We start from the raw sequence: 25,775 nt of genomic DNA, 5'->3' as shown, positions 1-25,775 counted from the left end.
CCTGTTGTTGCGGTGGGGGCGGACGTTGATTCTGCGGCTGCCGCGCCACGTGCGTAGCAAACAATGGTGACGCGCTAGGACCGAAACCACCGCCTATCGGAGGCGTTGCACTGTTCTCTTGTGCCGAGTTTCTCCGTCCAGATGGCTCGTCGTAGCCTTCGAAGTAGTCGTCGTATTCCTTCTGGCTTGGCGTAGGCTCGTGGCTGCGCGAGTGCCTAAGATGCGCTTCCCGCGAGTCGCGCTTGTGGTTAGGTGGCCTTCCTTGTTCGCCTCCACGATGGTTGTGGTGATGGTGGTGATGTTGATGAGGCGGTGTCGGACGTGGCGAGTTATACATGCTACTCTCGTCTGCGTCCCAGTCGTCGTCGCCGGAATTAGGTGTGACAGGCGGACGCTCAGCCTGCTGTGAGCTTCGCCGACGGCGGTGTCGCTGCTCATGTGGCGAAAGAGCGGAACCATTGTCATACGTTGAAGCTGCCGCTGGTGGAGCCTCCTCTGGATAACGGTTAGTATGTCGATGGTCCGGCAAACTACGCCGTCTTCGATCCCGGCCGTCTCTCTCCCGGCTCGCTTGCCTGCTACCTTTACCGTCCCACAAATGCGGGCTGCCGATGTTGCGTATAACATTACCCGCCGATATCGCAGCTTCCTTGCCTTTATCCATCATAGTAGTCGGCCTTGGACTGATCGCAGGCCGCTTACTGTTTCGTCTTACAATGCTCGGCCTGCCATCTACATGCCTGAATAGCGGGTTGCGGAAATAAGCCAACGCCGGCCCATGACTGTCCACACTGCCCTCATCATCGGTCAACCTTTCCGCTCCGTCCACATTCTCCGCCGCGGCAGGCCGATTCCGCAACCTCCTCTGGTCCGCCTTCTCCGCCTCAATCTCGCGCATCCTCTCTTCCTCTTCCGCCTCCTTCCTCAGACGTTCACTGACACCCTCATACCAAGCCACCATGTGCTTATCCGGTTCCATCGGGAAGCACCGTCTCGGCAGCACCTTCGGAAACGTATCGCCAGTATCGATGTCCTTGACATCCCACTTCTGCACCGCCTCCATCATGAACTGGCTATGCTCGTCTGGGCCCAGCAATAGCTGGATCGTCTGCCACATGATCCAGCCCTCCGTCTTCAGCGCCGGCACAGTCGGGTCTGTGAAAGCTGTTCCATGGCTGAAGTTTTGCGGTTGCAGACTGTGTAGACATCCTAGCGACTTGTAAATGAAGGAGATGCTATCACTTGGCGTGCCGAGGAAGAGCTGGTCATAGTTGCCATGCAACTCCCGGTAGAAGTGGGCGATCTGGTCCGGGGTCAGGTCAGATTGCTGGTCGAGGGAGCTGGCGCCATGGTCGGCGGCGGAGTTGAAGTGAGTGTTAATGACCTGTTTCAGGCCACGGAGGAGTGACTTGAAGCGATCGGTGCCGGTCTTGTCGGGCTTGAAGAGGTAGCCCCAGTAGGCGTACGCATCGCTATCGTCGATGGCGGGGACGGTGTCGTGGCTCTCCGGTGGGGTTGCTGGGGGTGGAGGTCCCGAGCGGGGTATCTCCTCGGTAGCAGGTGTGATGGGCGCTGAGTCCGTTGCACTCATTCTTGCCTAAGGTCGGTGAAGGCTGACCTACGCGAGGTACTTGTATGGTAATTATCGTCTGAGCAAGAGTCTCCGCCTCAGCTTCCAAGCGGCATCTTTCCCTTGGTGAAGGTGACCACGGCAAGTACTGTTGTACTGAGCGGTCGACATGCAATAGCTTCAGCTGAGCCAGCCTCGTAGATGTATCGCATGTGCATCTAATCGTGCCTGCACTCTGATGTCAAACTGTGGCGCAAGCGAAAGCTGTTGTGGCGTCGCTGGACAAGGTACGGTTACATGTAGATGCACGTTCATGTCCATAGCTTTAATTCACTCAAACCATCATCATCATCAGGCACCAACAGCACGTATCTATGTTGGTAGACCATACAATCTCATCGCGACGCTGCCAGTGAGAATGGAACACGCTACGCTCGCCACTATCGCCTGTGCAGCATTGACGCACATAGACCACGCTCGTCACGTAAGGCTGGTGAAGCAGGCTGACCGTGGGCGGCCTCCTCTGCCTATAGGCTGCGATATATGCATGCAGGCGGTGGCTGAGCTCGGTAGCTGCATGTAGCCTTGTCACTCTGGCAAGAGCACTCCCACTCCAGCCTGATCTCGTAGCACGCTTGACCTCTCCTTTCTCAACCCTTCTTCGTCCTACAGTTCCTGAACGTTTTTGGGCAAGAAGGTCGGTCACAGGCCCACCATGTCAGGCGCCGAAGCAGTGCTCGGCGCCGTAGCCAGCGGCGCAGGTCTGATGTCGCTCTCTATGGACCTACTGGACTCGGCGCAGAAGTTGAACAAGTTCTTCCACAACGTCCGCGACGCTCCGCAAACGGTCAAGGATCTAGCTTTCGATCTCGAGACGCTATCATTAGCTATGCAAGACCTCGAGCGGCACAGACAGCAAGATAAACACGACTCCAGGCTGCTTGATCGCTGCCTCGTGCGCATACGTAGTTCCACCTCCGCGATCAGTCGGACGCTAGATGAGATGAACAAGCGGCTCCAACAGCGTCCCAAGATTGGAAGAATGTACGCTGCTTTCAAGGAAGAGGATCTCGAGGACCTTCTTGATAAGCTTGAGCGGGCGAAGACATCTCTGATGTTCGCTTCTAACATGTATTGGCAGTCGCGGAACGGGTCGAGAGCTGAGAGTCATGCACAACAGCAGCAGGCGTATATGCTGCAACTAATGAGTCTTCAGACGCAAACGTTGCAGTCTTTTCAGACGCTGCATGCCACTGCTACGATTCAGCTGAACAGCGCGAGTTGCGAGTCTGCCAGCGCCGCTACTGGCGGCCTCGTTCGTACCACTTCTGGTTGCGAAGCCCGTGACGGCACGATCAAAAGACGAAAACGCGTTGCACCGAAAGACACAGCATGGAAAGCAAGCTATCGCATTGACCTGAGCTTTATGCGGTCCCTGGGCCTGACTGGCCGTATCTGGAACATTGCCATGTCGCACGCGGCGTGCGGCTTCAACTTCAACCTCACTTCGGTCACCGTACGCGGTCAGGATGCTAAAATCTTTAGGCGACTTGAGCACGGTGACATTATGGGCGTACAGGAGCTTCTGTCGAACGGCCAAGCGTCTTTGCATGACGTTCAACCAAATGGCCGGAATTTGCTAGAAGTGCGTTTGATGCCTTACATGATTGTCCTGCACTGACAGCCATTAGCTCGCTGTGAGAGATGGCGAACTCGACGTTTGCCAATGGCTACTGAGCAAAACTCTAGCTTGGACGATCAACCCAGACGCCTTGGCTATGTTCTTCTTCTCTACAGAAAGCTCAGCATCCGAACAAGTCGCCTTTGCACGACTGCTTCTCAAACTAGATGGGTCCGACATCGACTTCATAGACGTCTTTCTTGATAGATCGGCAGACCACACGACAGTTGGGCTCACCTTCTTCCTGCGCTGCGGCTCACTCCAGGCCGTTGAGGTTATTCTTCAGGACCAGTCAATACCTTTAACCTCTTGGACATCGCAAGAAAGGCTTGTATTGGCTAGACATCTTTGCGCCAACAGTGAGTTAAAGCCTGCTTTCATACGATCAATCATACCCGAAGACGCCAACATTGTAGGGCCTACGGTCTTTGATTCGACGGCAGCCGTAAGATTGATGCACGACGTGATAAGGCGGCTCGCAGACTCCGAAGATGACGATCTTGCCGGCTGGGTTGATATTGTCAAGATTCTCCTACTGAATAGGCCTACCCTCGCGTACGGCCTTAGTAGTATGGCACACCCACTGGCGACATTGATCATTTTCGCTTATTATGCTGGTCCCGAAAGGCTAGTCCATCTCTTAGAGCTTTGGATTACGATTTTGCGAGATATTGGTGTAGACTTGCCGGAGTATGTCAGACTGGTAAACAACGCGATTCGTGATGCGCCTGAGAAATGGAGGCTTGACCACTGGAATGCAGCAGTCCGGGGTCTCGTCTACGGTGGTGAAGACCCCGGAGCGTGGGGTCTCAAGGTTCGGAAGCACGTTGAGCTGTGCATCTACCGGCTACACGAAGTGCCTGGTGCTTTCCCGTCAAACAACCCAGTACCCAAAGTCATATGCTGGAGGCCAAGTGAGGATGAGGAACAAGAAGGGCATTGGGAACATGTTAGAACATTTGATCTCTACGGCGAGGCTGGCATAGATCTTACAGAGATCCGGCAACAACAGAACGACCTGTTTGCGGCTCTTGTGGAGGCTACACAGGACGATGCTGGTGCGCTCGCAATGCTTCTGGAGCGATCCCGACCACGGCGCCAACTCAGACGGTCATGTAGTCTCCCTGCTCTGCGAGTAGTGGATGGCGCGGATTGGGCTCCAGATCATGTTGTCGAGTCATGGAGAGAATGGCTGCCCGATTACCACTTCTGCCCTCTTGATTCAATTCACAGGTATGGGTGCCGGCAATTCTACTGTCTTTCGGGTAGGGGCTTGGAGTTTGTCTGGTCTCTCCGCGACTGTATTCGTGGCCTATCTGATCTTGACCAGTCGTTCCAGGACACATGGCAATGGGAAGAGTGCAGCTTCCTTTACGATTACCGTCAGAAAAATGAAACTTAAAAGATGAGTGCCCCACGAAGGACGAGAAGTGCTGACCTCCAAGCTGAAGAGTTATACGCACCGCAATCATCGGGCTTACTAACCACCTCATCAGTCAAGCGGTGCATGGGCAGTCTGACATCATCGGGGTTCGTTCGTTGCGCTCAGCCTTGACTTCTCTCCTTCGGCCAACCTGCTCGGTCGCGCCGGTGCCGAAGTCGTGAGATGGTACGTCGCCCTCTCTCCACCATATGGGACTTCTCCGTGCTTATTCCGACATGCACCAGATGGCCAAGCTCAATACGAAAACCAGCGCCTTTTATGGATGTGGAATGTTTTCGTACATCCCAGCTACCATTGAGACCATTCCTTACGTCGTTAGCATTGGCCCATTGATAGAAGCTATCGTGCTGTCTGCCTGAGAGCTCCGAAGGATTACTGCCAATTTGATTAAATCCTCCCGCTCTATCCGCGCTGCGAGTCGAGATATTAACGGACTAACGGCCCGACAGCTCCGTATACAACCCTGAATGCAGGTCGACATGAGTGCTGCTAAGGGAGAGAAGAGAACAAATGGCAGGTTTCACAGCATTTGATCTACATGATTGCCACGCATGAGCCGCTGCTCTCAGCAATCCTATGATACTTGCGGACACTCAAAAACTTCACCACGGTTCAGCATTGCTTTCGTCATCTACAACCCGACCATGGATCTGCTCCTTCACCCCAGTAGCCGCAATCACCAATGCTTTGGCGCCCTGCCTCGGGTCTTTCGCGCCATGATAGTAGTTCAAGTTGGTGGCTGCAAGAAGTCAGTCAAACACCGGCCAAGACGAAGGAAGAAGTTAATGCTCACCGCAGTATCCCGGATCAGAAGCAGAGACAACGAAGCCTTCAGCCTCCAAGGAGCGCGCATAATGGATCATGACCATATTCTCGGCGGTCTTCGTCGAGCGATACAACGGATAGTTCGCGCCCGACATCTCGCCATCAAGTGTTGCAGCCCACTCCAGCGAAGACAGAGCAGACGATGTGAACGCAATGCGCTTGCCACCTTCCGTAGTCGACTTCTTAAGCAACGGTAGAAACGCTTCCGTAACCACCGCAGCACCGAACAAATTCGTATCGTAATGCCGATGATACAGCTCCCGGAGCGTGGGACCAGTTCCGTCCGCATTGGCCGCTTGCTGCGCGGCGATACCGGCATTGTTCATGAGGATGTCGAGGTAGCCATACTTGTCCGCGACGTGCTTGGCGGCAGCTTTGATGGAGTCGTCTGAGGTAACGTTGATCTGGATGGGCTCGAGGTCGTGCTCGGAGACTTTGACGGAGTCGTCAGCGACGAGCTGTTGGATCGCTTTGTGTGCTTTGTTGAGGTCGCGGCTGCCGAGGAAGATGTGGTATTTGCCGGTGGAGGCGAGCTGTTGGCTGGCGTAGTAGCCCAGGCCTTGGTTAGCGCCCGTGACAAGGACGAGGAGTTTGGCTGTGGTGCCGTTGAGCTGTTGTGTAGACATTGTACAAATAAGTTTCGTGAAACACAAAAGTAGGTTATAGAAACAACTCCGAGGGATTGATATGGATTTCAATGATTATACGATATGCCCCCCGGCAGGTTAGCCATTACATCCGGGCAGCTTTTCAGGGTCTCCTGGACATGCCGTGCTTTTATCTCCATATATCGGCAACGACCAGACTGACTTCCGCGCTCCCTCGAATACATTGGGGAGAAGATCTCACTCGATGATGCCGCCTTGGGTCCTAAGGTGCGCAGGGTATCAAAGCACGTAAGTGCCGCAGCAGCAGGTACGATCTGTCCGTCCGAAATTTTGCTGCAAGGGTTCTCAAGCTCCAAACTGGCGCAGTGTCAATAGCCGCCTGCGGCAGTGGCAGATATGCTCCGGCGTCAGGACGCCCTTGATACCGCTGTCCCAATAAAAGGTGGCCTCCACGCTGGCACGCAAGACTACATGTACAGTACTGCCATTCCAGCGCAATAATGGCTATTCAAGGATATGACGCAAGACGCCACCAATGGTCCGCGCTCGTTCTCGAAGACGGGAAGCTTGCGTAACCCGCGTCGCTGCTAACCCGAAGTTGTCTAGACTCATGCAACCCCAAACGCTCTCCTGTAGCCACCACCAACGCTTCATGTTCCATCTGTGCTTTTGTTCATCACAAACCTCACGCCTTTTTCTATCTGCACCTTCTGTTGACGGTGCTGTTCAAAGCCCGCAGTCCATTCGCTTTTTTATTCTCTCATCTTCCTCAAGTCTAACATTCCTGGGGAGTGAAGGCGTCATTAGTTTGTGTTTGGGAAGACGCATTTGCCAGAAAACAAAACAGCCTGTGCGCTGGTTGCACGAAGTACAGAAGATCTTGCCATACACGCTCGATCCATCTGCCTGCTGCCGCCCCAGCGCGTGCACGAGCGCATCGCCACCCTCCCGACTCCGATCACTAATACGCTGGGATGAAGCCATCCTTCAGCGCCTCCGCTGCGATCGCGGCAACTTTCGCCCTCAGCGTCAGCGCAGCGAACAGCATTCCGACTTGCGGACCGAATCAGCTATGCCCTTCCAGCTCGCCATGTTGCTCCCAGTACGGCCAATGCGGTGTCGGCGCATACTGCCTGGGCGGCTGCGACCCTCGCTACTCCTACGACCTACAGTCCTGTGTGGCAGCGCCGACATGCAAGAGTGGTGACTTCGAGCTTAACTCACTTGACGATGTAAAGCCGAACACACAATACCTTGGCGACTCGAGCACTGCCAACTGGGTCTCGTCTGGCACGCCAGTCGTGTACAACAATGAGAGCGTACTGTTGACGATGGCGCCGAACACGGTTGGCACATTGTTGATGAGCACACATTATGTGTGGTATGGAGAGGTCAGCGCGACATTCACGACGAGCCAAGGTGCTGGCGTGGTCACTGCATTCATTATGATGAGCGACGTGCATGACGAGATTGATTTCGAGTTCGTCGGTGTGGATATGACGCATGCACAGAGCAACTACTACTTCCAAGGCATCACGGATTGTAAGTCTGGTTTCGAAGCAGTCTGGATGCAGAATAGCTGACCTGCATTCTCTAGACAATAATGGAGCGAACTTGTCCGTCTCCGACACGAGGCAGAACACGCATACGTACACGTTCAACTGGCAGCCGGACTCGCTTACTTGGGCCATCGACGGCAATGTCATGCGCACATTGAACCGCAACCAAACGTACAACAGCACCACGCAGCAATACCACTACCCGCAATCACCCTCACGTATTATGTTATCGCTATGGCCAGCCGGCCTGGCGTCGAACGGCCAAGGCACGGTTGACTGGTCCGGCGGTCTGGTGAACTGGGACAGCCAGTACATGCAAAACGGCTACTATTACGCGGTGTTCAGCGATGTAAAGGTGAACTGCTACAACCCACCAAGCGGTTTCAGCAACAACCACGGCAGTGCGGCGTATTACTACACTAGCGGCTACGGGACCAATGATACTGTCGCTACTGGCAATAACAACACAAAGCTTGCTTCTTTTCAAGCAACCGGCGACAACCCAAATTATGACCCGAATGCCTCGGCCTCCGCCAGCGCGAGCAAAACGTCTGCCTCTGCCACCATGTCCGCCACACCGGAGACCGTACCAGGAATTTCTGGCGGCGGCGCGCAAGGCAATGCTGGCGCTGAAGACGGGTCATCCGGCTCGTCCGGATCGTCCGGCTCGTCTGGCTCGTCTGTAAGCTCTGCGGGCGCCAGCCAAAGCACTGGCAGCTCGGGGGGCTTCTCGCAGGGTGGCGGAAGCACAGGTACGAGTCAGGCGCCGAAAGTGGTGGCTGGCAGTGCTGTGGCGTTGCTCGGCTTCTTTGTCGCGTGTCTGTTGCTATGAGCAGGAAAATGTAATGTGTAATGCGGATTTTGGGAGGCATCTAGTGCATAGCGGGTGCTGTTCGGTTCGGCGTCAGGGGCGGGTGTCAAAATGGAAGTGGGCGGCGCTGCATGATCTCGGCATGTGCTTTGTGTCAATAGTTAATGTAAGGGCAGAAGTAGCACGTCTTCTTGCTCAACTCGCTGTTTACGCAATAATTCGGTGCCTTAGGCTCTCCAGTTCGCTCACGCCAAGATTTGCGGCCACACTTCCGCTTTTCGATGCACATTCGCGACAGTGAGCATACGAACTTGCGTATAGCGGCCAAACAAAACACCACCCCTTGTATCCATCAACAACTTCAACCACCATGGAGAACGAACGCGGTGACCTCGTCGACCTGTAAGCGCTGAACCCGGCACGGTCCCTATCAAATCACTTCTAACACAACTCATGCGCTTCGCAGCTACGTCCCTCGCAAGTGCTCCGCAACCAACCGCATCATCAAAGCCAAGGACCACGCCAGCGTGCAAATCAGCGTCGGCAAGGTGGACGAGAACGGCAGGTACACCGGCGACAATCAGGTGTACGCGCTTTGTGGGTTCGTAAGGGCGATGGGTGAGGGCGACGACTGCATGAACCGGTTGGCGCAGAGGGATGGGTTTTTGAAGGGGGTGTGGAATGCGAGTCGGTAAGGGGGTTGTTGTGTGGGAGGGGTGCTTATGTGCTGGGAGTAGGTTGGTGGGTGTGAAGGGAAGGCCAGAGGTTGGATTGGGCTGACGGTGTACAGGCGCCATGACGACTATACTCTGAGAATTGCTACTGCGATGTTTTCGATGCGCTAGAGACTGATGCGTTACGCACGTCGAAAACCGATACAGCAGGTGTTCGTCCTGTATCGGACCCATCACGTCTATCTGCCGCAACCTCCGCTTATCTCAGTTCTCATTTTCACGTTTTGCTCATACCTGGCAATATTTTCTGGCGCCCGAAGAGTACCTCCTATCCAGGTCAACCATGCGTCCGGCTATCAAACGGCCTTCTCTTCGCCGCCTTACCCATCAGGTAGGTCATGGAAGCAGAAGGAAAGGCGTGAGACAGGGAAGACGCTGGGTTCTTCGGAAACCGCGTCATGCCTTGTCCCACACTCAGCCCAGATTGATCGATAGTACTCGCCTCGAAAAGTCTGCTGTCGTTGAGCGTAATGGGCAGTGCACACAGATACGGGCGAGACACTCAAGCTTCGAACACTGGACGTCATGTTCTGCCATAAGATTTTTGAGCTCAAGTTCCTCACGAGCAGTCAATATTATTTCACTGCCCATCAAAGTGAGTCACGCTGTATCAGGAATTGCTCAATCTAGTGCTAGCACTGCGAAGCCTGAAGTCCATTGATAGCATATGGCTCACTCTGACAAGGCATGTCGTCGTCCAAGCACATTCTCTCAAGCCGGTCTCATGACATTATATGATCTCGAATACGCCTTCGTAGTCGTACGTAGTACAGTAAAACCATCCATCTTCTTCGCATTTTCCTTAATTAGGCTCAACCCATCCGTCATGGTAAGTGATCAACCTCCAAGTGCACACTACTGCCCGCGACCACGTGAAGAAACCACATTTTGCCGAGATGAGAGCCGAGACTCCATGCGTACCTTACCGACATCGTCTGAGAGTTGCAGAAGCTGTAGCTTTGGTTTGAGACAGAGATATGTCCACAGTCAAGGCGGGTAGCAGTAGCTAACCAACAGACCAATAACCGCCGTAGGAACACCAACCACCGGAGAACACGCCAATGCATATCAGCGCGAAGACAACCGACTTCCAACCACGCCTCTCAAGACATCCGCTTCAGCCTCCGCCCTCGCAAGTCTCAACTTCAGCGCATCCCTCTCCCTCGTCACGCTCGCTAGCGCTTCTTCGAGCTCCGCCACCCGATCGACCTTACGTTGCCGATAACGGCGCGCAGCCTCTGTATTCCGTTTGCGTTTGCGAGATTTATCTGCGGGCTCTGGTGTAGCTGATTCCGAACGTGATTTCTGCAAGTCTAAGACAGGAGACGCGGCGCGACCGACAGATGACCGGGAGGTATTTGAGCTTGTTGCTGTCGAACTCGGGTGACTCGCTGCAAGCTCTGTGTACCCGTGTCCTGCAGGAATGCTGGTCCCCAGAGATTTGGCTTCGTCAATCGCAAGGTAGGCGGGATTGCTAGTTATGGCTGGCGTTGTTGGACTGGTAGCAAGATACGAAGGGTTGGCGCCGTACTTCACAGCACTCATGAGCGGCTCCGAACCGGCAGGATGTATAGCAGGTGGCAAGAAGGTGCTCCAGTCAAAGTCCGAACTCCAACATTCTAAATCAACAAAGAGGTCTGAAAAGTCTTGGTCCGAAAGAAGTGGTAGCGCGGCGGTCTCCTGACTGTTGCCAGCAAGAGGTCCTTGAAGCGAAGACGGTGACGGTTGCTGCGACTTCCATGTTTGCAAGTTGAGGACGGCCTCGACAGAGGCCGGTTAAGGGGATCAAGAGGGAAGGCTGGTTTGAGTCACGCCTGTGGCGTTTGCAGGTGTAGAAGCAAAATCTACGAACTTGGGAACAGACGGGTTATGTAGTGAGTCGGAGTGATTGAGCATGCACGTATGACTCATTCTGAGTCGGCTGGAGCATCGCTTCAATGTGGAGACCGGATCTCGCCGATCAAGCTCCAGATCTGCTTGCACATGCAATACAATTCCTACGAGCCTTACCCGGACCAAGACCTGGCAGGGAACACAACAGCGACTGTGAAAGGCACTATACATCAGCAGGCAGCAGAACCAGTATCACTCGCGGCAGGTCGAGTAGCATTGCCAGATCCTACTCAGTCCCTCAGCCAAGGCATCATTACTATGACACACCCTAGTCCGTCTTACGTGCCCATGCGCCGTTCGCTATGCATGCTCGCTTCTCCGGCACACCAACGCCACGCTATCTGCGTAACCGCTGCCAATTAACGCCGAACTCTCAGCCAAACAACAATCCCGAACGACGTTTGCGGGCGGATATCCCATTGCCGTTACCGCCCTTCCGCCGTTCTTCAATAGAATATGCTCGACTTCGTTCGCTCGTTTTCCTGAGTACTATTATGCAGATGCTGTGTCAGGTCCATGACTTGACGCACATGGTGCAATGCAAGACCTTCGCCACGCTTGCTCGCCAGGAGTTGTGCCGTCTTAAGGATATTCTTGATCTGCCTCCCGTTCATATTCATGTCGCTCAGCTGTGTAAGGTCTTTCGCGGTGATGACGTGTGGCAATGTACGCTTGAGATGCCGCTCCTGAGCATCTTTGCTTGTCTGCTCATCAGCGGTCCCTTCAGCGGTATCAGCGCCATTGACCTGCACAGGTGAGACTATAGGATGCGTGGTCGGTGGCTTCGCGGCCGAGACGAGAGCCTTCTGTGGCCGCTCACGGGCTGCAGCCTGCGCAACATCATGCTGGTCAAGAAAATTTTGCCATACGGTCCGCCTGCTCTTTGCATCCAGTTCTTTGTACTGAAGGCTGATATGTATTCGGCTTTGAAACGCTGCATCGAAAGTCTGCACACGGTTGGTCGTGAGGAACATGATGCCTTCGTAGTACTCGAGAACACGCAAGAAGATGCTGACCAGCTTATTTCGCTCCAGCTCATGCAGTGACCGCTCTTCCAAGAAGACGTCAGCTTCGTCGAGGAGAAGAATAGCGTTCCACCTTGTGCACATATCGAGGATGCCTTGCAGCTTAGTTTCGACATGTCGCGGATCCAAGCCCAGGTCGCCCGCAGACATCATGTACAAGGGCACCTTCATCTGCTCTGCCACAGATTCGGCAGTGAGAGTCTTGCCCACTCCTGGCGGGCCGCATAGCAGGAGGATGATGCCGCGCCCCTTACCCTCGATGACATCGTCGAATTGGCTGCGATAAGACTGTTGGGTCTCCGTGAAGCTGAGCACCAGTTCCTTCTGATTGGCAGGCAGCACCAAGCTGTCAAAAGCACGAGTGTTGAACTCGATATCCTGAACGGCATTGACGAAGAGCTGGAGCCATAGCTTCTCCTTGAGAGCATAACCGCGGACCAAGGGCGTGCAGATCATCCGCTGCTCATCCGTGAGTGTCACACGCTTGCTTTCTTCGTCCTCTTCATCAGCAAAGAAGCCATCAGCGGGCATGCCGCCATCGTCGTCATCGTAGCCTTCGTCATACTCGTCTTCGCCACCGTAATCGCCGTGATTCGCGATTCCGCCGCCTATGCCAGCAGCTAAGGGTGTATCCTTGATGTGAAGAGCCGTGACAAAGATTGACATGTTTGGGTTGAAACGGTTCCAGCCATGAGTGTCAATGACGATCCGGCCTTTCACCGTGTATTTTTCCTTCACACCCATGTTGCCAAGCCGCCAACCGACGCCGTTATAGGCTCGATAATGAGATCCAGCAAGCGCCTCCACCTTACCGCCGCGCAGGATGAGTTTGTTTCTCAGCTCGTCTTTGTCCCCATAAAACTCCAGTGGTAGCGTAGGAAGGTTGGTGATCGGCCGGGTGCCCTCAAATGCTGGAATCGACATGTTGAGCTTGTTCGTTCCGAAGCGTGTGCCGTCAAAATCGATGTACTGGCAGGTCAACCAATATACGGGATTTCCGTTACGGTCCTGGTGTTGCGTGTAATCGTCAGCAATGCTTCATACTGCGGCGAAGTGGTATGCGCAGTAGTACGTACTTGACCATACTTCGAAGAATGCAAGCGGAACACGCGGTCTTGACCCTGCTGCTTGCTGAAGACGAACGAGCCAGGCTGGAAGAGGGTCCACATGTGTTCGTAGGTCATGACTTTCTCCTTGCGAAGGTCCGTAGCTGCATCTATGGTGTCTTTGAACTCTTTTTCAAGCAGGTCATGCAGAAGCTCAGCGTGTTTCAGTCTTTCGCCAGCCTGCTCGTCGCCGCTTGAAGGAATCTTCCCCTGACGAAGCTTGTCGATCGCAGCCTCTAGCTCTGGCCATCTATGTATAAGCGGCTCAAACCGTCCAGAGAGTTCTAGACGCTTCAGACCGACAGTGACGCCAGGGTAGCCAGCCAGTACATCCTTCAGCAGATCCTTCAAAAGTGGGCTCTGGACGACGATAGAGTGTAAGCTGAGGACCTTCTTTGGGTCATTGTAGACCTTGACATGGCGGACGATGATGGCCCACTTCTCGCTCTCCGCGTCTTCGGCGGGCTTGCCAAGGTCTTCGGGTAGCGTTGTCTGCCACTGAAAGCGTCCACGCTTGTCCTCTTTACCGCTGTAGAGATGTTTCAACCCAACAGACATGCCTGGGGAGGTTGTCAGCATGTTGTTGCGTGGCGACTTATGACGGAAGATGCGAGGCTTTATATGGGAAGTGGGAAACGACACGTTCAGACAAAGTATGTGTCTGATAGAGGTCACGCGAGACCCAGTTCGTTGTTTCAGTTGTGCATCCTCAGAAACATGACGTTGCACAAACGATCTTGGGCGGCCTGAATGCTTGCTTGTGGAGCGGCTGATTCCTGGTCGCTTGCGATCTACGCCAGGCAAACGAACGGCACTATACGTGCAAACAATCGCAGGCGTACTTACCAACTTCCGCCGGATCAAGCTTTACCAGCTTCTCTTCTTTGGGAAGCTCATTAGATGGATCGCCTGGGACGGTAGTCCCGTTGACCGGCATTGATCCCTTCTGATCAGGAACGGAGACCTGCTCATCCTCCGACTCCGAGTCCTGCTGGTTCTGCCTTGAGCGCGCCATTCTGCGCTCGTATTGCGATGCAGCTGCTCGCCGTTGTTGGGCTCGTATATACCGAAGATGTTGGCGTCGATCGTCGTGTTCGGAGTCGTAGTCGTAGTCAGGTTCAGAGTCGAGTGCCAAGAAAACGTCCAAATGGTTGCTCATGAGGATAAAATAAATTGCATGCCCAAGAAAAAGGTCCGAGTTTACGACTTCATTAAAGTTGATCAAACAGGAGGATGACTCCGCCAGGCTGCAGATGTTGTAGGCTACAATTGAGTCTCCGACTTTACAGCAAGACTAGCACAAGGCAACAGTGAGTATAGTCATACGCGGTGTTGGCGGACGCCTCATTCGACATGGGACTGGCTATGTCTTGGTTGGCCAGAACTCGCAATGAGGAAGGGCGGCGTTTGTATGCGTGACAGGCGGCTGAAGTGGGCCGTGAGGCTGAAAGCTCCGCACAGCCACCCCGCGAGTCATGGAGAACGTAACAAACTTACGTGATAGTAATATACGTACAGAGTCGCCAAGTGGAAATTTGTCGGACTTCGTTACATACTGCAAGACACGCCGCAACACCTCGCTAAGTCAACAGCGCAAAATGACGCCAGGAAGATACCAGGGGCTCGATGTTATCTCATCTCCCCGCGGCCTGCCGGGTTACGTTCACGCCACTTCCTGTCCCTCTCTGGTCGACCTGGTCGCATATCTTCTTCGACCTGCTCGGCAAGGTCCTCCATGACAGATTGCCTCGGTAGCTGATCAAGCTTTACCCAAGGCGAATTCCTCACATACTTCAACTCATAATCCAGTTTCTTGACCATCAACTCAAGCTCAGCGTCGGTGCAGTCGTTCTTATGCAACCTGAGGAAGGCAGGAAATAACTTGCCGTCCCCATGTGCACGTCCGCTAAAAGCCTCCGGCCGTGGAACAAGATCAAGTGGGATTCGATCCGGCAGGTTAGCGCCATTATCAGTGGCGAGCGCAGTCTCATGGCACCATGCGCGAGCGACATTTCGTGCGGTGTAGCCGCCGCCGCCAAGCAATAGCAAGGGCAGGCGATGCCTCTTCACGAAGTTCACGCACTCCCCATGCTGCTTAATGTTGATATTGAACTGCCCCAAGCGGTCGCCGCCGAGACTGTCTGCTCCACACTGCAGCACGATAGCGCTAGGCTTGAAGGCTTCTATAGCCCTACCGGTCACACTTTCAAAGACGTACCTATATTGCCTGTCATCTATGCCACTAGGTATGGGTACGTTGAGGGCGAAATGCTCGCCAATGGTGCCTTTGAGCCCGACGTCAGTGACGTCGCCGGTACCAGGAAAGAACTTGTGCCCAGTATCGTCGTACGGTCCATAGCGATGGTACGACAGAGTCATGACCCTCGGTTGCCTTTGGAATGCTTCCTCAACGCCATCGCCGTGATGCACGTCTATGTCGATATACAGAACCCGCGCGTAGATCCGTAGCATGTCTAGGATGGAAAGCACGATGTCGTTGATGTAACAAAACCCAGAAGCTTCGGATTTGTGAGCGTGATGGAGTCCACCAGACCAGTTTATTGCGATATCACTCTGTCCGGATGTGAGCTGGTGGGTTGCACCAAGCGTAGCACCAGTATACAAGAAAAGGTATGTAGACATGCCGTCAAAGACCGGACAATCTGCACCCGGGCTCATACTGAGATTGAAAGGCCCTAGGTCCACGGTGTCGTGTTCGTGCCTTGGGGGAGTATGTGCAGCGAAACGTGGCACCTCGCACAGCTGCGGAAACGTCTGGGGACTGACCTCGGCAAGGAAGTCAACGTAGTCTGGGTCATGAAAGGCACAGACCTGATCCTTGCCGGCTGCGACAGCCTCGTAGGTATCCATGGCATATTGTAAGCCGTAGCTCAGCACGAGATGCTTTGTAAGGGTCAAGCGCCATGGTTTCATCGGATGCGTCTTGCCAAAGTGCATGTCTTCCACACGGCTGTTGTAGTGGAATGACACCTTATGGCCTTTTGGCCGCGTGATGCCATGCTCCTCCACAGCCCGCATGATCTTGTCGTTGAGCTCTTGATCCCGCCATAGCCGCTCATCATCGTCGGTGACTGGTGGTGTGACTGGAGTATGGACTGGATGCGAGACCGAACGCGCATGACCGTTAATACCGTTGCTGGTGTCGTAGTGTGGAGAGTTATGGGCAGAGTGCGGAGATACACCGCCGTGGCCAGGCGACCATTGATGGACTATCGCGCTGTTGATGTCTGCGCGAGGTGTGTGCGATCTCGACATAATCGCATAGTGACTGCGGATCCGCGAGGTCTGGATCCGGTTTCAAAAGTGGAAGCGATCGTAACCTCTTATGCGCGGCGGTCACGGGCGGCTTTCACACTGCCGTCGTCTTCACGACTTTAGTCTATCAAGGTCTGTCTCTCCAGCAGTTCTTGCAGATTCGGCCGCCAAATCCTCGAATACGGCGCGCAGTTAGAGTTGCGGCTCTGCGGAAGGACACTGTGGGGTGCGTCAGCTCAGCCACACTTGCGGCAACACCTTACATGCATGAGTATGGAGATCGCCATCGGACACCTTTTCTTTGATCAACAACTTTGTCATAGGCTGCTTTTTTGTCATAGGCTGGACGTAGACTGGCTCTCTTCGGTGGTGCCTTTTGAGTGACGAGACGCTGGCGGTGACACTATGAGTCTTGCATTGCCTGAGGACGCGGCATCGGTGCTGGAGCAATTTGTTCACGATGGTAATCCAAAATTTATGCTGTTCACTTATGGAATATATTTCTTTAACGTCTTCACTTAGTGGCGAACACACCTGCCGAAATAACGCATCTACTCGAGGAGATACAAGCAAAGGACCTACAAATTGCCGCTTTCAAGGACGAAATTGCTAAGCGGGATGCGCAACTTCAGAAATGGGTTCGCGTCAACGGCGGCCACGTACTCAATCCCAAGGAGGAAGCATTCTCTAGGACGATCAACGACTGCTATGACAAGTGCGAGATCTTGCAAGCTGAGAAGTGTGGCCTTAGTGAGAAAGCGTTAATCGTGCTGGAGCGGCAAGTTAAACGTTTCGATGTGGGCTTGAGGAGTCTAGCCTCCAGAGAAGAGTTCCCGTCTGACTGGAATGGCCCGAGTCTGCTGTCCGGTGCTCCTACAGGTGTCAGCACGCCGGTGCCGAGTATTGTAACGAGCGGTCCACTGCAGGCTGTTTCTGGAAATGTTGGAACCGCCGGCGGAGCGCCGAACATTGCGAATGCTGCGCAACTCCGGCTGGCTCAGACGTCAGCCGCCGCTAGGACCACCCAGCAGACACCGACAGCCAACATGACCCGCAGCCACCGCGAGGGCAGCACAGACGCGAACAAACGCCGGCGGCCGAACCCTACATTAAGCACACTTCCTGCAGCATCCAGCAACCTCCGACAATCTTCGCTAGGGCCCGGCACGCCGAAGGCGGGTACACCGGCTCCAGTAGCGACCTCTTCTCGTGCTGGTTCAGCACAGCCATCCCGTCCTGCTGCGGTGCAGAAGAAGGCCACAATGCCGCAACCGAACCGTAAGCTCGCACCACCACAAGCTGCAGCTGCTGGCCGTAAGAGGACACGACCTAGCCACAAGAAAGGGGATCGTAGGCGTCAACTCACCCGAGATCGTGCAACACCATCCACCAACGCCTCGATTTCAGATGGCGAGTCTGATAGTGCTTCTCCCACACCGTCCAGCTTGCCTAGGAGCCAGGCGGACGGTGCAGGTGAGCGGCCATCCCGTCATGCTCATGCTGCGGAGGACGAAGACATGGACGGCGAAGACGACGATGATGCGGTCTACTGTTACTGCAAGAAGCAAAGCTACGGAAACATGATAGGATGCGACAACGAGAACTGCAAGCTTCAATGGTTTCACTGGAGTTGCGTGAACTTGAAGAGCGAGCCGCAAGGGGAGTGGTTATGTCCCGACTGCAGCAAGCTCCCGAGGAGTGAGGTGACTTTGCGGGCTGAGGACTAAGCGACGTCAACCAAAGGGACTGCTTAGCATACAGTGCGGTGGATGCGGTCATTCCTCTGACACCGTACTTGTGCTCTGGCGGCTCTGCTGTCGCGATCGTGTCGTAACGAAGACCCGCGAATAAAGCACTAAGACCGAACGGAAGAGCAAGGCTCGTGCGCTGCCTATAGTGTAGGCCCCGCCTATGGAAGGCCTGCCGTCCTGGCGGTAGCTGGAGGAAGATGACATGCTCAATGGAAGACCAGCATGTTCAGAGACACCCTTCCTGCTATTCGAGGTGCGAATGCCATCCTGTTGGCGGCTCACCATAAGGGCTTTTGCAACTTCACATCTCGGCCCTGACGCCTTGCTGCACGCTATGCATATTCTACTTGCAAGTCGGTGAAATAGCGGTTGAGCTTGATGCCATCCATATAAAAGGCTACATATGATCAAGAACGATTGGCAGTGGCAACTATTCAACATCCGTATGACCGTAGCACAAACGTTCGCTGGCGGACCGTGCGCGTGCTACGTCTTACTTCTACCGTAAGATCCGTAGGTATCATCGAGAACGATGCGGTGTGAAGCCCCAAGCGCAAGGCTTGGCAAAGTCACAACCCCTCTTCAAGCTTCTATCTAGACAGGCTCATACGATGCGCGAAAAGTACATTGTCGACGAATCCGGCAATCATAGTACTGATATCATGCCCAACGGGCCACCTTTTCAAGTAGCTTCTTCGGCGAGGCACGGTATGGCTTCATCTTTCGCCGAGCCAGCGCCACCAGGCCAGGAACGCACATATCCACAGCCTACTAAGAGTGGAAAGGTCGCTTTCCGATGCGCATCGAGTGGTGTTGAGTGCGAAACCGCGTACTACATCTATGGCGATCTCTCGAGCGGGCGAACGCCTCTTGTTGGGGTCCATGGCGGGCCGGGAGCTGGGCATTCGTATCTGCGGCCTCTATCTCTACTCTGGGTCGACTACAAGATTCCTGTAGTATTGTATGATCAAGTCGGGTGTGGTGCATCCACCCATTTCAAGGGCACCAAGGGCGACACCGAACTATGGAAGCCAGAGCTGTTTATGAACGAATTCGAAAACCTGATGAGCAAACTTGAGATCACGCAGTACGACTGGCTGGGTCAGAGCTGGGGCGGCATGCTTGGGGGCCAGTTTGCTATTGAGCGGCAACCGAAATGTATGCGCAAGCTCATCATCTCGAACTCCCCGTCGGATATGAAAGTCTGGGTCCAGGCGGCGCAAAAGCTGCGTGCCAAGCTCCCACAGGACGTCCAGGAAACTCTCACACGCTGTGAGAAGGAAAGGAAAACTGACACGGAGGAGTATCAGCAAGCGGTCATGGCATACTATGACAGGCATGTCTGTCGCACGATTCCACGCCCGGCTGAGTACACGGAAACGCTGGAGTGCCTAGAAAATGCAATGGAGGTGTACGAGACCATGAACGGTCCATCGGAGTTCTTTGTCACGGGTTCGTTTAAGGACTGGTCTATCACTAATCTCCTGCACAAGGTCACGAAGGAAACATGTCCGGGAGGACTACTTGTGTTAAACGGGTATTATGACGAGGCCCAGGACGAGACTTGTGAGCCATTTTTCACGAAACCAACATGTCGGACAAAATGGAAGAGCTACGCGCTTAGCAGCCATCTGACGACGCTAGAAGAGACTGAGCGATATGTGAAGGATGTTGGAGCGTTTCTTCTAAGCGATTGACGTGGATAGTCTCCCGGCCAAGCATAAGACAGCTGCGAGGCCCGTGCTTTGACGCTTTGAGTATCGATCTTTAGAAGGCTCTCATCGAGTGATACCTCTTCCACTTCGCACCATCTTCCCAGCCCACTCATGTGTCTAGCATAGGCTTTCATGGCCCGAAACTGTATTACAAACTTCTATGCAGATGCGCAGCCACTCTACATGTACCCAGATCTGTAAGCATCATACTCCTTGATACACCAAATGGCTCCACCGCGAGCCTCTTTTACGACGAAGAGGATTAGTCAAACTACGTTCGTCATCCAAGAACACGATGCGTACGGAGAACACCCTCTCATATACGTCAAGATCTCTCCCAGGGCAAACGTGATTGTCCTATCAGACACTGGCTGTAACGCTCCAAGCGACGAGCATCTAAATGGTATGTATTATGCTTCCCACTCTACAGTCCTGCCAGTCCTCTCATAACTTGTAGACCGATACACTAATCTTCGCCGCTATTTGGGGCATTATCCGGTAACTGATAACAACGGCAAGCCACTGAATTCACAGAGCAGCCGCAAATACATTATCATTTGCTCTCACTGCCACTTTGATCATACTTTGGGCATTCCCAGCTTCGTCGAAGATGGACAAACGGCAGACATCGTGGCCTCAGCAGCGGGTCGCGACTTCATCGAATCGGACCTCGACACACACGGCCTGTTCAAGTACATCGGCAAACCAGCTCCGAAGTACACTGTCACCAAGTGGGCGCAAGCCTTCGAGCGGCTGACGTACCCTTTTCATGCAACACCCGACCATGATGGTGAGGTTGACCTGGGTATCACGGTGCTCCACACCCCTGGCCATACCCCAGATGAGCTGGCTTGGTATGACCATGATGAAATGCACCTGTATGTAGGCGACAGTTTCTACCGTGAAGGCGAGGACGGCATGCCGATCGTCTTTCCCAAGGAAGGCAGCATGATCGAGTGGGTCTTCTCAATGCAGAAGCTTGCTGTTTTCGTCCGGGCCGAGAATGCGCGGGCAGCCGACGACGCCACATCAGGCCCGGACGCTAGCGACGCCGAGGATGAGCAGGAGGAAGGCTGGGTCAGCGTCAGCGCGGCGAAGAAGCCTCGTCGTGTTCTCGTGTCATGCGCACACCAGACTTATGCGGTAGATGGAGCTGAGATCCTGGCGGAGCTTGAAGCCTTTTCCTTTCGTGTGTTTATTGGGAGGGTACCTCTCATCAAGCGGCAAATAGGCCTTGACGGACAGTTGTACTGCACGTGGCGTGAGCCTGGAGAGAAACGAACGCCCATGAGCATCAAGGCGCCACTCCGGCTATTGGAAGAAGCTCGAAAGTTCTTTAACAACAAGCTAGAGCAAAAGGCAGAGGGATGGGGTTGGGTCTAACGCTTCAAGTGGATGAGGAGGTAGCGACAGCTGCACTTGCCTGAACCGGAGGTGCGTATGTGACCGCACCTGCCAACGCCCGACACATATCTCCACTTCTCAAACCCACCCCGGCTCAATGGCGGCATGGCTAGGCAGCGTATCTGAGCGACTTCCTGCCCAGACATGCCCTGTAACGTCCGTATCGCAGTCCTTACGCCACGACTTACTATCTCCTCGGTCCATGTTGAAGACCGCTCCATCCGATGAGGCATCTTTCGTCGGTACCCAAGCTGTCCTCGTGTTCTTTGAGCAGGCTGGAATCAGCCCAGCTTGCCCACGACTGCACTTTGCGCGGACATGTTGCTTCGGACTCAAGGCCACTGCCTATGTTGAATCTGTACGTCTGACCGGTGTACGTAGTCCATCTCGCTTGAGAAGCTGGACCCTCTCGTCCAGTGCTGAGCCTTACGGCCGGTGCTCCGCAGCAGCACCACCAGCGTCCGTGACTGGCTTGCTGGTCTCGTCTGCGCTCTCCTTAGTCCTCCCCAGCGGTAGCTGCTCATCTAGCTTGTCAGTCTTCGTCAAGGCCTCTTCCTGTCCACTAAGCAGAGTGTGTACGGGTGCGTCGAGCTTATCGCGGCCTTTGAGGAAGTCGAGCTCCATCATGAAAACGTAGCCGAGAAGGTTGCCGCCCAGTTGGTGAACGAGTGAGCCGGCCGCTGCAGCGCTGCCACCTGCCCAACACTGTCAGCTACAGAGCTCGTATGCTTTAACATGGAAGCCTACCAGTTGCGATGATGTCGTCCACGATCACCACCTTCGCACCAGGCTTGATTGCATCCTTTTGCATCTGAAACACATCTTCTCCATACTCCTTCTTGTAGGTCGCCGTCGCGCACTCTCCGGGCAGCTTGCCCTGTTTCCTCACCGGCACAAATCCAGCTCCTAACTTCAAGGCCAGTGTAGGGCCGAAAAGGAACCCTCTGCTCTCCAGGCCCACAATTACGTCGACACCATTGCGCTCTCCAGTCTGCGCGCCGAAAGCGTGGGCAATTTGAAGTTCCAGCGCTTCTATCAAGCTCGAATGCAACGCATGAGAAGCAAACAATGGCATGATGTCTTCGAATAGTATACCAGGCGACGGAAAGTCGGGGAACTGCCTTAGACCGTTCCGTAGCTTCGACTTCAAGCTCGCCAATTTCGGACCTACTTCAGTACCGGCGAATTCGGAGGAACCGGCGGAAGCGGCGGTGGGCTCTCTTCCTTGGGAGGCATCTTCGTAAACGCCACCTGTCTTGCCGTCAGGCGCGTGAAGCTTCGGATGCGGTTTCGTCTCTGTCGGATCAGGCTTGGTGTCGGGTGGATGTGAAGCAGTAGACGGCTTGTCGCTCTTCTGAGTGCTGGGCTCAGTGTTGGCAGGGTGTCCGTGAGGAGGGTGAGAGTCGAAAGAGACAGGTTGAGCAGACATGGCGGAACGGAAGGGAAGGAAAGATATAAGAGTAAGCGGCCTTCTCCCGATAAAGAAATTCTTCCTTGCCCTCGTACCGAATCAATGGACGGTACGGTGTGAGCAGGGGCCACGGGTGGGTTTGAACTGTAAGACCGTTGTACGCCTTCCGTTGCTTTGCATGCAGGTTGCAGCAGGCAGTAGTGCACACAAAGCGGTCTTCGTTGATGCAGAAAGTTCTGTGGGCCCAGATGGTGACACAATGAGCGAGTGCTTTTCGGCGTGGGTTACGTTACGCCGTGCAATGAACGACGAGCAAACTGCTATCGCTGAAGGATCGAGTGGCTACAGAAGCAGTGAACGGCCGAGGCGAGGACAGCGTTGGCAAATGGCGGTATGTTTTACACGTGTTCGATGCGAATGGCGTGCTAAAACTGAGAGTTGAGCTTTCATCCCACCTTTCTTCCTCAGCGGGCGACATGCCGTGACGGCAACACCGAATGAGCCCTGAACGTGCATCTCATGGCGCTATCTTGGTCTGACTCAATGTCGAGTGCTGCGATAATTGAACCCTCAGCTATCGGACCGAACAGCGCCTGCACACGACGGGGAAACGAAGTGTTGTGTGCATTCCTTTCTGGTCGCTGCCATCAATCAAATGCTTCCAGAAATCTTCGCTGCAAGCCTTCCGCAACGAGAGCGCCACCGATAACTTTAAGCAATATCCCGGGGTTGGAGTTAGCGGCCATGATGTATCGAAACTCTATTCAGTCCACCAAAGCCGTAAAACTTCGCGTGCGACGCGTCTGCGTCGCATCACCACAACCTGCATTCACGACAGCGGCACTGCCATCGGGACAACGAATCGTATGTGGACCGCTATGCTTCTGTACAGTCTCTCGAGTAGATTTGTACTATCATTGTGTACTTACCTCCACTTACCGTCCCGAAATCTGCCGACAATCGGTTGGGATGGGCTTTGGTGGCTCGCATGTGAACGGCGCACCTTCATGGCATCTCATGCGCGATAAGGTCGATGCTCGTTGACGTCGGGTCATTAGTTCTCCACCGTCGTGGTGTCGCTGGCGACGCGTCGAATTGCGCTGTCTGCAGCCAGGCGTTCATATCACGCCTCTATCTCTCAGTGAACGGACTTCGTCCCCGCTATAACCTGCTTCAGCGAGCACTTCCGCTGTGTGCTCGCCCAACGCTGGTGGCCGATCCCTGATGCTTGCCTTGGTCGCGCTGAACTTCACGGCAGGTCCAATGCCCTTCCACTCGCCGCTCGTGGTGGACCCCCAAATCATTGGCTGCACCATGTCTCTAGCCACTGCTTGAGGGTGCTGAAAGGCTTTCTCGATGCTGTTCACAGGACCATATGCCAGATTTGAGCCCTCCAGAACTTGCAGCCACTCGTCGGACGTTCGGGATGCGAATACAGCATCAAAGATCTCGTCCATTGATGGCCGATGCTCCACGCGCGCAGCATTCGTGGCGAAGCGCGGATCTTTGGGAAGCTCATCGCGTCCGATTGTCTTTGCCAACACCTTGAACTGCCGATCGTTGTTCGCAGCTAAAGCAAGCCAGACGCCGTCTTTGCACTTCCAGGTATTGTAGGGAACGATGCTGGGGTGTGCTGCACCGAATCGCTTACCATCTACAGCCATGTTCAGCCAGTTGGCGCCCACGTTGATGAGTAACGACAGCTGGGTCTCAAAGAGGCTGGCCGAAATGTACTGCCCTTCGCCGGTCTTGTCTCGATGCCACAATGCCGCAAGTATGGCGCCTAAGAACGTTGACCTTCACGATCAGCGCTGTCCTGGATAGTAAGTAGCGTTATGCTCGAAGCATTGCTCACCATGCGTGTACAAGCCAGTTGACATATCGGTCATGCCGAGCCCTGGTCGCACAGGCCCGCCATCTGGACTGCCCGTGATATGCATCAAACCGCCCTCAGCGGCTGCGATTGCATCGTAGCCTGCGCGCTTGGCGTAAGGGCCGGATGATCCGTAGCCGGAGACGCTTGCATAGACCAGCCGGGGATTCAGCTGTTTCAAGTCGTCGTAACCGACTCCGAGTCGAGCTGCACCTCCCGGAACGAAATTCTCAACAACCACATCGACGTTTGCGACGAGCTTTTTCACGATCTCTAGAGCCTCCGGCTTCTTAAGATCCAAGGTAAGACTTCGCTTGTTCCGGTTAATGGCGGCAAAGTAGAAGCTCGTCGGTCCTGCTTCTGGCTTCCAGTGCGCTGCTTCGCCTTTTCCCTGCCACGTACGGGTTTCGTCGCCTGCTCCGGCTTGCTCGACCTTAATCACGTCCGCACCATAGTCAGCCAGAATCTGTGTGCAGAAAGGCCCTGCCAGTATGCGGCTGAAGTCCAGGATCCGGATTCCTCTGAGCGGGCCACTGGAATTGTTTTGGGTCGTGCTCGTTGATGTGTTTCTTGCATTTCGAAGAAGCAAACCGTTACGGTTAGGTTTGAACGATGCTGAGGTCGACACTCTTACCGTTGGGAAAGGCAGCGTTTTAGCAATTCGGTTGACGTGACAAATGAGCGTCGACGGATAAACCATAGCATGCGCCTAATCACCTCAGAAGAGAGATAGGTACCAGAAATCCACAACCGAGGAATTGGTGTTCTTTAACGTGGTTGATCGGTAGGCGTGCATGCGTGAGCGGGGCGTCGTCTTGAATCTCCGAGGTCGCTGACTGCACATTATTGACCTATACGCAGTGGTTTAGAACACCACCACTGCAACATTGGTCGTGTTGGAGTCCAAGATCTGTCTCGAAGCGCGGTTGGAACTCCACAACAAGAGACTTTAACAATCTTCACTGAGGAGCATTGCCCGGCCATTGATTATACTCAACAAGCCTGGGCTTTCTTCGCCAGTCATAACATCGCCATTTTACTCGTGGTGTCATGAGGCTTCTCGAAGAGAATGTTGAGCAGTAGAGCTGC

General features: G+C 54.3%; 15 protein-coding genes across 15 annotated transcripts; 6 read left to right on the top strand and 9 right to left on the bottom strand.

Moving 5' to 3' along the window:
• Positions 1 to 583: 583 nt before the first annotated feature.
• Positions 584 to 1,591, bottom strand: BAUCODRAFT_64355 (uncharacterized protein; the record flags this gene model as incomplete). The annotated part of the gene is made up of 2 exons (XM_007674957.1): positions 584 to 812; positions 861 to 1,591. Coding segments are annotated over 2 exons (960 nt in total), but the record flags the coding sequence as incomplete, so codon positions are not given.
• Positions 1,592 to 2,285: 694 nt separating this feature from the next.
• BAUCODRAFT_119399 (uncharacterized protein) lies at positions 2,286 to 3,251 on the top strand (the record flags this gene model as incomplete). The annotated part of the gene is made up of 1 exon (XM_007675160.1): positions 2,286 to 3,251. One exon carries the CDS (start codon positions 2,286 to 2,288, stop codon positions 3,249 to 3,251), a length of 966 nt encoding a protein of 321 aa, XP_007673350.1.
• A 967-nt stretch (positions 3,252 to 4,218) lies between these two features.
• BAUCODRAFT_30240 (uncharacterized protein) lies at positions 4,219 to 4,842 on the bottom strand. Its single transcript, XM_007674787.1, has 2 exons — positions 4,715 to 4,842; positions 4,219 to 4,620 (listed from the first exon to the last, which is right to left on the bottom strand). The coding sequence occupies exons 1-2, from the start codon at positions 4,758 to 4,760 to the stop codon at positions 4,355 to 4,357; spliced, it is 312 nt and encodes a 103-aa protein (XP_007672977.1). The 5' UTR covers positions 4,761 to 4,842; the 3' UTR covers positions 4,219 to 4,354.
• Positions 4,843 to 5,297: 455 nt separating this feature from the next.
• BAUCODRAFT_145194 (uncharacterized protein) lies at positions 5,298 to 6,146 on the bottom strand (the record flags this gene model as incomplete). The annotated part of the gene is made up of 2 exons (XM_007675159.1): positions 5,298 to 5,434; positions 5,489 to 6,146. The coding sequence occupies 2 exons, from the start codon at positions 6,144 to 6,146 to the stop codon at positions 5,298 to 5,300; spliced, it is 795 nt and encodes a 264-aa protein (XP_007673349.1).
• Positions 6,147 to 6,980: 834 nt separating this feature from the next.
• BAUCODRAFT_30237 (glycoside hydrolase family 16 protein) lies at positions 6,981 to 8,900 on the top strand. Its single transcript, XM_007674786.1, has 2 exons — positions 6,981 to 7,670; positions 7,726 to 8,900. Exons 1-2 carry the CDS (start codon positions 7,103 to 7,105, stop codon positions 8,517 to 8,519), a joined length of 1,362 nt encoding a protein of 453 aa, XP_007672976.1. The 5' UTR covers positions 6,981 to 7,102; the 3' UTR covers positions 8,520 to 8,900.
• A 71-nt stretch (positions 8,901 to 8,971) lies between these two features.
• Positions 8,972 to 9,178, bottom strand: BAUCODRAFT_56346 (uncharacterized protein; the record flags this gene model as incomplete). Its single annotated transcript, XM_007674868.1, has 1 exon — positions 8,972 to 9,178. A coding segment is annotated over one exon (207 nt), but the record flags the coding sequence as incomplete, so codon positions are not given.
• Positions 9,179 to 10,096: 918 nt separating this feature from the next.
• On the bottom strand, positions 10,097 to 11,115 carry BAUCODRAFT_352239 (uncharacterized protein). Its single transcript, XM_007675158.1, has one exon. The coding sequence runs from the start codon at positions 10,775 to 10,777 to the stop codon at positions 10,301 to 10,303; it is 477 nt and encodes a 158-aa protein (XP_007673348.1). The 5' UTR covers positions 10,778 to 11,115; the 3' UTR covers positions 10,097 to 10,300.
• A 158-nt stretch (positions 11,116 to 11,273) lies between these two features.
• BAUCODRAFT_30235 (uncharacterized protein) lies at positions 11,274 to 14,662 on the bottom strand. Its single transcript, XM_007674785.1, has 3 exons — positions 14,103 to 14,662; positions 13,227 to 13,816; positions 11,274 to 13,158 (listed from the first exon to the last, which is right to left on the bottom strand). Exons 1-3 carry the CDS (start codon positions 14,413 to 14,415, stop codon positions 11,572 to 11,574), a joined length of 2,490 nt encoding a protein of 829 aa, XP_007672975.1. The 5' UTR covers positions 14,416 to 14,662; the 3' UTR covers positions 11,274 to 11,571.
• Positions 14,663 to 14,774: 112 nt separating this feature from the next.
• BAUCODRAFT_30234 (uncharacterized protein) lies at positions 14,775 to 16,678 on the bottom strand. Its single transcript, XM_007674784.1, has one exon. It carries the CDS (start codon positions 16,530 to 16,532, stop codon positions 14,886 to 14,888), a length of 1,647 nt encoding a protein of 548 aa, XP_007672974.1. The 5' UTR covers positions 16,533 to 16,678; the 3' UTR covers positions 14,775 to 14,885.
• Positions 16,679 to 16,937: 259 nt separating this feature from the next.
• On the top strand, positions 16,938 to 18,259 carry BAUCODRAFT_119391 (uncharacterized protein; the record flags this gene model as incomplete). Its single annotated transcript, XM_007675157.1, has 2 exons — positions 16,938 to 16,995; positions 17,055 to 18,259. 2 exons carry the CDS (start codon positions 16,938 to 16,940, stop codon positions 18,257 to 18,259), a joined length of 1,263 nt encoding a protein of 420 aa, XP_007673347.1.
• Positions 18,260 to 18,993: 734 nt separating this feature from the next.
• Positions 18,994 to 19,980, top strand: BAUCODRAFT_63944 (uncharacterized protein; the record flags this gene model as incomplete). The annotated part of the gene is made up of 1 exon (XM_007674936.1): positions 18,994 to 19,980. One exon carries the CDS (start codon positions 18,994 to 18,996, stop codon positions 19,978 to 19,980), a length of 987 nt encoding a protein of 328 aa, XP_007673126.1.
• Positions 19,981 to 20,089: 109 nt separating this feature from the next.
• On the top strand, positions 20,090 to 21,214 carry BAUCODRAFT_30232 (uncharacterized protein). The gene is made up of 3 exons (XM_007674783.1): positions 20,090 to 20,401; positions 20,456 to 21,071; positions 21,128 to 21,214. The coding sequence occupies exons 1-3, from the start codon at positions 20,224 to 20,226 to the stop codon at positions 21,153 to 21,155; spliced, it is 822 nt and encodes a 273-aa protein (XP_007672973.1). The 5' UTR covers positions 20,090 to 20,223; the 3' UTR covers positions 21,156 to 21,214.
• Positions 21,215 to 21,945: 731 nt separating this feature from the next.
• BAUCODRAFT_41030 (uncharacterized protein) lies at positions 21,946 to 22,696 on the bottom strand (the record flags this gene model as incomplete). Its single annotated transcript, XM_007674843.1, has 2 exons — positions 21,946 to 22,097; positions 22,150 to 22,696. Coding segments are annotated over 2 exons (699 nt in total), but the record flags the coding sequence as incomplete, so codon positions are not given.
• Positions 22,697 to 23,058: 362 nt separating this feature from the next.
• Positions 23,059 to 23,894, top strand: BAUCODRAFT_352069 (uncharacterized protein). Its single transcript, XM_007675156.1, has 2 exons — positions 23,059 to 23,204; positions 23,252 to 23,894. Exon 2 carries the CDS (start codon positions 23,333 to 23,335, stop codon positions 23,855 to 23,857), a length of 525 nt encoding a protein of 174 aa, XP_007673346.1. The 5' UTR covers positions 23,059 to 23,204; positions 23,252 to 23,332; the 3' UTR covers positions 23,858 to 23,894.
• Positions 23,895 to 23,931: 37 nt separating this feature from the next.
• On the bottom strand, positions 23,932 to 25,386 carry BAUCODRAFT_21543 (uncharacterized protein; the record flags this gene model as incomplete). Its single annotated transcript, XM_007674674.1, has 2 exons — positions 23,932 to 24,596; positions 24,669 to 25,386. 2 exons carry the CDS (start codon positions 25,384 to 25,386, stop codon positions 23,932 to 23,934), a joined length of 1,383 nt encoding a protein of 460 aa, XP_007672864.1.
• Between the last annotated feature and the right edge of the window lie 389 nt (positions 25,387 to 25,775).

This window comes from Baudoinia panamericana, assembly GCF_000338955.1.
Source record: "Baudoinia panamericana UAMH 10762 unplaced genomic scaffold BAUCOscaffold_2, whole genome shotgun sequence".
Lineage (NCBI taxonomy): Eukaryota > Fungi > Ascomycota > Dothideomycetes > Mycosphaerellales > Teratosphaeriaceae > Baudoinia > Baudoinia panamericana.
Note: the sequence above shows the minus strand (reverse complement) of the source record. Positions and strands in the feature narration are given on the sequence as shown.